General features: G+C 39.1%; 1 protein-coding gene across 1 annotated transcript; it reads left to right on the top strand.

Annotated features, from left to right (window-relative positions):
- The first annotated feature begins 4,994 nt into the window (after positions 1-4,994).
- On the top strand, positions 4,995-5,627 carry LOC139868652 (uncharacterized). The gene has a single exon (XM_071856983.1). It carries the CDS (start codon positions 4,995-4,997, stop codon positions 5,625-5,627), a length of 633 nt encoding a protein of 210 aa, XP_071713084.1.
- Positions 5,628-9,529: the final 3,902 nt, after the last annotated feature.

Genomic DNA, 9,529 nt, shown 5'->3' on the forward strand with positions numbered 1-9,529 from the left:
TGCATCAATCACATATGCAAGAAATGATTCTCAACCCTTTGCCATTGACTTTTTCGCTTTCATCAAGGTTATAAACGGAAAATTATACCCGCCCCGCTCCCCTCGGGCCACAACACGGGTTCCATCGGTCAAACGAAAGGTAATCATTTTCCTATCACACTTAATATTAGCCCTAAGCGAGCTCAGCCAATCCATTCCTAATACTACATCAAAGCTAGGAATAGGTAACACTAAACAAGTCACCGGGAAAGACTTCCCTTCGATCTCTATACAAACCCCAGTCACATACATTATCACGGGTGTGGTCTTACCATCAGCTACTTCTACACTAACCGGCTCGGGTAATACAGTAGCTGATAAATCCAACTTAGCACTGAAATCTAGGGGCATAAAACACCTATTGGCACCACAATCAAACAATACGCGAGCAGGTATTGAGTTGATTAGAAACATACCGGTGATCACTTCGTCGGTTGCCAAAGCATTCTCAACCAACATCTGAAAAGCTCTAGCCTCTTCTGTCGGAGGGTTCTTCCTCTTCTGACCACTCGAGGCAGTTGACCCTACGGCTGATGCTGAACGCGCCCCTGACCCTGCCCCGAAACTACCACTCTTCGACGGACAACTAATTGCATGATGCCCTGGTTTGTGACAACTCCAACACACACTATTTGGATACGGGCATGCTGAAGACTCATGCCCAACAACACCATACTTTAAGCATCTTCTTGTAGCCTCAGAACACTGACCACTGTGAGAAGATCGACACGTGTGACACCAATTCCCTTTACCTGATCCAGATCCAGAACTACTCTGACCACTTTTACGCTTCGATTTAGACCCACTAGACTTCTTGGATTTAGATCCTGATTGTACAGATACTTGCCCACCTTGTTGTAGCACATTACCAAACATTCTATTTCTGGCGGCCTGAACATCACTTTCTACCATCTTAGCCATCACAACAGCTTGAGACAATGATGTAGCTGTTCTAACAAAAGTTCGGTACTCTGGCAGAATTATATTAACAAAATGCTGAATACGAGACGCTTCATCTGGCATCCATTATTGTACAAATCCCAGTTTATCCATAAACTTCTCTACGACCTCGTCGATCATCATTTGAGACGTCATCTTCATTTCAAAAAACTCAGTCTTGATTCGGTTCATATCAAACGGATTACAATATTGTTCACACACCTTTCCATGAAACTACCCCCATGTGATCATACTCACTTGTTCTTTCGGTATACTGGATATCAAAGAATCTCACCAAATCATAGCCCTACCTTTCAACATTCGACTAGCATATGTCACTTTCAGCTCGGGTTCACACTGGCACGCTTCAAATACCCTTTCAATTTCTCGCAACCAATTGAGAGTTACAGTCGGATCAGTACTTCCAGAGAACTCGTAGGGTTTGCAATCACGGAAGTTCTTATAAGTACACCTTTTAGGTGGTTGCATGTAATGTTGTTGAAACATTTGCATTTGGTACGGGTTCATCATCATGGGATTTTGGTAAGTAAAAGTGTTTTGCGGTGGCATATAATATTGGTTAGGTATTTGATTCTGAAATTGGTTCTGGTGCACATTAGGTATCGTTTGGGATTGCGCGGTTGGGAATCTAGGTGGTGTATCATCATTTCCAGAATGCCATGCCAATTCAAGCTCATTAATTTTGTCTTCAGCCTCTTTTAGCTTGCTTTCTAATTGAAGGATATAACTATTCTGATCATCATCAGACTTAACACCCTCTTCTGGTGCTCTGAATGTTCCGGGGTTGGATGGGCCAGTTGCGTTTCTATCAGCCATACCTGTGCTACAAAAATAGCTCACACAAAAGGTTAAGGGATAACAGTTAGTTCAATCACAGCTAACACGCGTATATCCTATTTTCACTTAGCCCCCACTCCCACAGACATGTTTGACTTACCTTAAGGTTTGGGAACAAAGTACGCGCACGCACTTGCTGCCAAACCATGCTCTGATACCAACTTGTAACATCGGCCATTTTTTTTATACACAGCGGAAGACTTTAATAATAAACACAATATAAGTCACGTCATTACATTAAATCATATAATTAATTTTAAACTTACACAACAGTGTTACGTTATTACAAACATTATTTAAACAAAAGTCCACATCAGAGTAGGGTTGTCAAACATGTCTTCTGCATCAATACTCATCCCGACTAGCAGTACCTAAACCTGCAATGGGGAAAACATGTGGGGGATTAGCGCACCGTAAGTGAATGGAATCTATCTAACAGATATATCTTAAGCCACACACAAGCTATATACATCAACAACACTTGCTAACTACCAACTAGCATACAAAAGACAATACGAGGATCGGTGGCTAGTACGAGCACACGACTCCCAGCTGATCGGGCCTGAGTCTACCAATAATCTCTGCTACTCAATTCACAGTATAGTTATCCAGATGCAGGGGGTGCATCGTTCGCACTATACTCCACAATCAGTAGCCTATGGACCGAACCTCCCCTAGGCACGGTTGACCTCATACGGACTCTAACATCTCCTAGGCACGGTCTCGAGTCCCCAGTCTCCCTAGGCCCGACTGGTGCCATTCACACAGTGTACACATAATTCACATACAATATCAGGCATACTATATTATTCTAACATGGCAATTTCTACACTAAGCATGGTAAAAGAGTCAACCACAGTAGCATGATATGCTACTTAAACTCTATCCGAAGATAGACCCACTCACCGAATACCAGCAACTAGCTCAGATAATCTATCACTGAGCTGCTTCCTTATCCTTATCACCTTAACATAAGGCAAATCAAGTTAGTTTCTGTCTGTTAACATAAAACAGCTATAATTCAACACTTAGTAAAAATTTTCACTGACTAAGACCATCGGTCGATGGTCCCATCCATCGGCCGATCATCAACACACCATCGGTCGATGGTCTCCCACAATCGGTCGATTGTCAAAATTACATCCGCTGGTCAGAAGTCATACACCATCGGTCGATGGTCTTGTCCACCGGACGATCGACCCTCACCATTGGTCGATGGTCAACGACCATCGACCGAAGGTAGTTCATCAGCTGCAACAGCAGCAAAGTGACGGGTTTCAACCCAAAATCACCAAATCTCAAATTTAGACACGTTTTTGACCTCAAAACAGAATACAACTCGTACACTAAACTTTTTGGAACATAAACCCACAACATTCAAACACAAACAACATCAATTTCTAACAATTTGACACAAAACCCCATTTTAACAAAAACTAACTTAAAAACCCATTTTAATCACAGATTTGATCATGAAATCTTACAAACCTTACCTTGTTAGAATCACAATGACATAAGGAATGTTTTGACACCAAAATCAAGCTTCAATTCGAGATTAAATGATTTAGGGTTGTTTGAGATGGTGAAGATGAGGTTAGGTGAATGTGAGAGGGAGTGAAAGGAAAAAAGTCAGGAAACTTCAAGAAAGGAGCTGGTCACCAGCTTTTATTTGTGTTAAGACACAATACCTCATCACACACGGGTATTTACCAGTTATCTGATATCTTTCGCACAAGATTAGGTAACCCAAACGAGGTCCAATTAAAATAAACAAACCTGTTCTGGGACCCTTGTCACAAACTGGTCACAACAAAAATATAATAAAACACTAAGAAAATAATTAAAATAAAAGCACTTAAGACTAAGCACAAACCCTAAGGGCAAAATAGACAACTTACAACTAGCTCGGGTTTCAGTCTGTTACATAGATAAAGCCTTCCACAAACAGCTCGGGAGAAATTTGGAAGCCTACATCGATGATATGGTAATCAAAAGCATTGATGAAGACGCTCTCTTAAAAGATATCTAGGAAACCTTCGATACTCTCAGAACAATCAACATGAAGCTCAATCCTAAAAAGTGCTCCTTCGGAGTGGAAGAAGGAAGGTTCTTGGGATATTACATCACGAAGAAAGGAATCTTAGCAAACCCAGAGAAAGTGGATAAGCTTCAACAACTCAAGACTCCTACCACCGTCAAGGAAATGCAGAGTCTGAATGGGAAGCTAGCATCGCTAAGTCACTTCCTCTCTAAGGGTTCCAAGAAACAACTGCCTTTCCTTAAAGTACTAAAGGTATGTTTGGGGAAAAACGATAATCTGGACAGAGGTAGCAGAGCATGCCTTCGTGGACATGAAAGCACATATAGCGGATCTCCCAACTCTCACATCACTGAAGCAAGGAGAAACGCTATACCTTTACCTAGCAACCTCCAAAGAATGTATCAGCACAGTACTTGTGGCAGAACAGGATAGGACACAGGTCCCCATATATTTTGTCAGCCGAGTTCTTCAAGGAGCGGAAACCAATTACCCGGAGCTCGAAAAGCTTACCCTTGCCTTAGTACATACCGCCAGGAAACTACGAAGGTACTTCCAAGCTCATCCCATAATTGTGTTAACTGACAAACAGATCAGATAGGTACTCATGAAGCAAGAGAATTCGGGACAAATGGCCAAATGGGTCATCGAGCTAGGAGAGCATGACATTGATTTCCAAGCCAGAAATTCGATCAAAGCCCAAGTACTAGCACACTTCATGGCAAAAACAATGGGGACAGACGAAGAAAAAAGCTCAACCTTCGCACAAATTATCACTCTCTCCATAAAAATGGAGGAATGGAAGTTGTTCATTAATGGGGCTTCTAGCTCCGATGGCTCTGGAGCGGGCTAATATTGGTTAATCCTGAAGGGCAAGAGTTCACATACACCCTCCGGTTTGAATTCAGTACAACCAATAATGAAGCAGAATATGAAGCCTTGCTTGTCGAACTAAGAATAGCTAGAGAAATGAAAATCGAGCACCTACAAGCTTTCGTGGATTCTCAACTCATAGCCAATCAGGTCCTAGGTATCTTCGAAGCAAGACAAACAAACATACAACTCTATCTATCAAAAGTAAGAGATTTAATAGAAAGCTTCAGAGGTTTCTCCATCGAACATGTGCGGTGAAGCCAAAAAAAAGGCAGATGCTTTAAGGAAACTTGCCTCCATTACCTTTGCCCACCTGGAGAAAGAGGTTCTGGTCAAGGTCTTGGAAAAAAGATCCATCGAGGTGAAAGAAGTTAATGACCTCATTATGGAAGAAGAAAGCACGTGGATGAAACCATTGAAAGAATACCTAGAGCTCGACATCTTGCCCAAAGATAAGAAAGAAGCACGAAAGGTTCGAATCAAAGCACCGTCATACAAGTTAATGAACGGAGGTCTGTACCAAAAATCCTTCCTCACTCTATGGCTCCAATGTGCCGGACCAAACCAAGCTTCAATGGTTATCAAAGAGATGCACGAAGGAATATGTGGGCTCTATTTCGGACCAAGGTCGATTGTGGCAAAAATACTAAGAATGGGGTACTACTGGCCGACAATGCACGAAGACACAGTCACGCTCATGCGAACCTATGAGTCTTTTCAGATTCACACTAAAGTCCAAAAGCAACAAAAACAAGAATTGATGTCGGTTCTTTCGGCATGGCCTCTCTCGAAACGGGGGATAGACATAGTAGGACCACTAACTGAAGCACCAGGAGGCTACAAGTGGTTGGTGGTTGCTATAGATTATTTCATGAAGTGAAACATATCGAGAAATTTATTTGGGAACACATCATATGTCAATTTGGGATTCCCTAAAAAAATCGTTTCTGACAATGGGAAACAGTTCGCCGAAGGTATCTTCCCTGGATTCTGCGAAAGGTTGCAGATAAAGCAAACATTTACCTCCGTATACCATCCCCAAGGAACGGGTAGGTCGAAGTCACCAACAGAGACATCTTGAAAGGTTTAGAAAAATGGTTAGGAAAGTGCCACCAAGGGTGGATGGAAGAACTCTCTCTAGTTTTATGGGCTCATCGAACCACACCAAAGAGGAGTAACGGAGAAACCCCTTATAGCTTGGTTTACGGCACCGAGGCAGTGTTGCTTGCAGAAATATAGGTACTAACTAACACGATCGTAAACCTCGAAGAAAATGAAAAAAACCTTCGTCTTAACCTCGACCTTATGGAGGGAAGCTGCGTTGATTCGAAATGCTGCCTACAAGAAAACCATTGAAAAATACTACAATAAACCAGTTAAACTTTCGGTGTACAAGGTCAGGGACTATGTCCTGCGACTTAACAGCACTAGCAAGGTATAATATGAAGGAAAGATGGGTCCAACCTGGGAAGGCCCATACATAATTTCTGAAGCATTTGGAAATTATTTGTACAAGCTTGAGACCACCGAAGGAAAGTAGGTCCCACGAACCTGGAATGGAGTAAACCAACGAAAGTTCTATTTCTAGGGTTTTATCTTTATTTGAGTAGGAAACAGTAACAAGTAGTTGAAGCATATACGCTTCCTACCACCAAAGTGATTCGAAATGAAATCCTACTATCTTTTGGCAACAACGGATCTTAAAAAATAAGCAAAAGGTGATCCAAGAGGTACACCGAAGCTATCACGAAGAATTCCCAAGAGGAACTTCTTAAAAATGAGCAAAAGGTGACCCAAGAGGAACACCAAAGCTATCACGAAGAATTCCAAGAGGAATAATTCTTAAAAAATAAGCAAAAGGTGACCCAAGAGGTACACCGAAGCTATCACGAAGAATTCCCAAGAGGAATACTTCTTAAAAAATAAGCAAAAGGTGACCGAAGAGGTACACCGAAGCTATCAATAAGAATTCACAAGAGGAATACTTCTTAAAAAAATAAGCAAAAGGCGACCCAAGAGGTACACTGAAGCTATCACGAAGAATTCCCAAGAGGAATACTTCTTAAAATATAAGCAAAAGGTGACCCAAGAGGCACACCGAAGCTATCGCGAAGAAATCCTAAGAGGAATACTTCTTAAAAAATAAGTAAAGGGTGACTCAAGAGGTACACAGAAGCAATCACGAAGAATTCCCACGAGGAATACTTCTTAAAAATAAGCAAGAGGTGACCCGAGAGGTACACCCAAGCTATTACGAAGAATTCCCAAGAAGAATACTTCATATACTTAAAGATGTTTTCGGCTCATCGAAGTTGCAATGAAGGATTCTCAAAAGAAATACTTAAATAATCTTACAAGGCAACGATGAGTAAATATGCAATCAATATAAAAAAGTTTGAGCTAATAAACTCAGAAGAGCACTTGGACTCTCAAAAGAATCCAACATGCTCCATCGTCACCTGCTATTTCAAAGATTAGCACCACAAATACATAATAACCACAAGGTAGCAGTAGATAGAAGGGTGTTTAAACCCCAAAATAAGAGTACAAATTGTTGATAGCCAACAAGGGCTTTAAACCACGGGCACGCATGCGGCATTCCTGGACCTAAAGTACACCAAACAACACAAATAATTAAAGTTCACATTTTATATGGGTATCTTAACAGTTGTTTCTTTCCCTCCTCTAGTGATTACTAGGGCATCAAACTCACTACACTCTATATCAACTTTAGTGGTTAAACGTTTAAGCGTAAGCTGAAAATTAGTTATTAATTCTTCAAAAATTCTTTATCAAAGTGTCAAACTTATTTTGACATTCTGTGACTTGAAGGTTTATCATGTATTGTTTTTTCATAAATTCAACTAAAATTTTCTTAGAGTGGAGAGTAGGTTTGTGTAATGGGAAGATTATATTATGATCTGAGCTATTTTGCTATTTATGTTCCCATCTAGGGTAAGGATACCTTAGATTGGTAAACTTTGAAGAGTGAGGGTGAGATCTTGTAACCTAGTTTCCAGCATTTTTACCGTATGAGTGAAGACGTCATTGATTATGCTAAAAACAAACACATATTTCATAGCATTATCCTTCAAGAAAGAGAAGCTTTTAGTTGCAATTGTTCTATTTACAAGTGATATTCGTTTAAATATTAAAAGGTGAAGACAAAAGACAGATTCGACGATTTGAAGACGCAAACGACCAAAAAGCTAAAAAGTACAAAGTACAATCCAAGTGGTTCAAATTATTGCTGAGAAACGTCCAAAAATTACAAGAGTACAAGCCACAAAATGCAAAGTACAAGATCTCTAATCGTACGAAAGGACGTTCGAAAATTCGAAACCGGGACATGAACCAACTATCAACGCGCGACACAACGAGCCTAAAATTACAAGTCAACTATTCACACGAATATAATATAATATATAAATAATTCTATAAATTATATATATATATATTATATTTATATATTAAAATAAAAACCGTCGGCAAACAAGAAAACAAAAGATTTTGAGCTGTCCCAAGTCACCATGCGATCGAATAGCCTGGAAGAGCAATTTCCATACGATCGCATGGCCTCAAAGATGTGGTGGGGTCCTATAAATTGCAAGTTTGGGCGACGAGTTTTAAACACCTTCATTCACTGATCTCTTACTCTCTCTCAATTATATTTATATTTATTTTATAATTATAATTTTAATATTAAGTTAATAATAATAAGGTTATAGTGGCGAATGTTTTAAGTTTGTAAGTCGAAATTCTGTCCGTGTAACACTACACGATTAATACTCATTGTAAGTTATGTTCAACCTTTTTAAATTAATGTCTCGTAGCTAAGTTATTATTATATTTATTTAAGCCGAAGTAATCGTGATGTTGGACTAAATATTAAGACGGGGTTATTGGGCTTTGGACCATAATTAGGGTTTGGACAAAAGAACGACACTTGTGAAAATTAGACTATGGGCTATTAATGGGATTTATATTTGTTTAACTGAATGATAGTTCGTTAATTTAATTTAGAGATTTACAATTTGAGGTAATTATAAATAACCACATACACTCGATCGGACACGATGGGCGGGATATTTATAAATACTAATAATCGTTCATTTAACCGGACACGGGGATGGATTAATAGTCAATGGACTCATTAAAACAGGGGTGGATTACGTACAAGGACACTTGGGGTAATTGTTAACAAAGTATTAAAACCTTGGGTTACACACAGTCGATATCCTACAAAGTATTAAGACCGTGTTACAGTTTAAGTCCCCAATTAGTTGGAATATTTGACTTCGGATATAAGGGTAATTTGATGAGGACACTCGCACTTTATATTTATGACCAATGGACTGTTATGGACAAAAACCATATGGACATATCGAATAATCCATGACAAAGGACAATTAACCCATGGTAATAAATTAAAATCAACACGCCGAACATCATGATTACGGAAGTTTAAATAAGCATAATTCTCTTTATTTTATATCTCATCGCACTTTTATTTACCGTCATTTTAATTATCGTACTTTTAATTATCGTAATTTTCTTTATCGTCATTTACTTTACGCTTTAAATTAAGTTGTATTTTTATTTAATATTTTACATTAGGTTTTAATTGCGACTTAAGACGTAAAATCGACAAACCGGTCACTAAACGGTAAAATCCCCCTTTATAATAATAATACTACTTATATATATATATATATATATATATATATATATATATATATATATATATATATATATATATATATATATATATATATATATATA

The sequence above is a fragment of the Rutidosis leptorrhynchoides genome, chromosome 9, assembly GCF_046630445.1.
Source record: "Rutidosis leptorrhynchoides isolate AG116_Rl617_1_P2 chromosome 9, CSIRO_AGI_Rlap_v1, whole genome shotgun sequence".
Taxonomy (NCBI): Eukaryota; Viridiplantae; Streptophyta; class Magnoliopsida; order Asterales; family Asteraceae; genus Rutidosis; species Rutidosis leptorrhynchoides.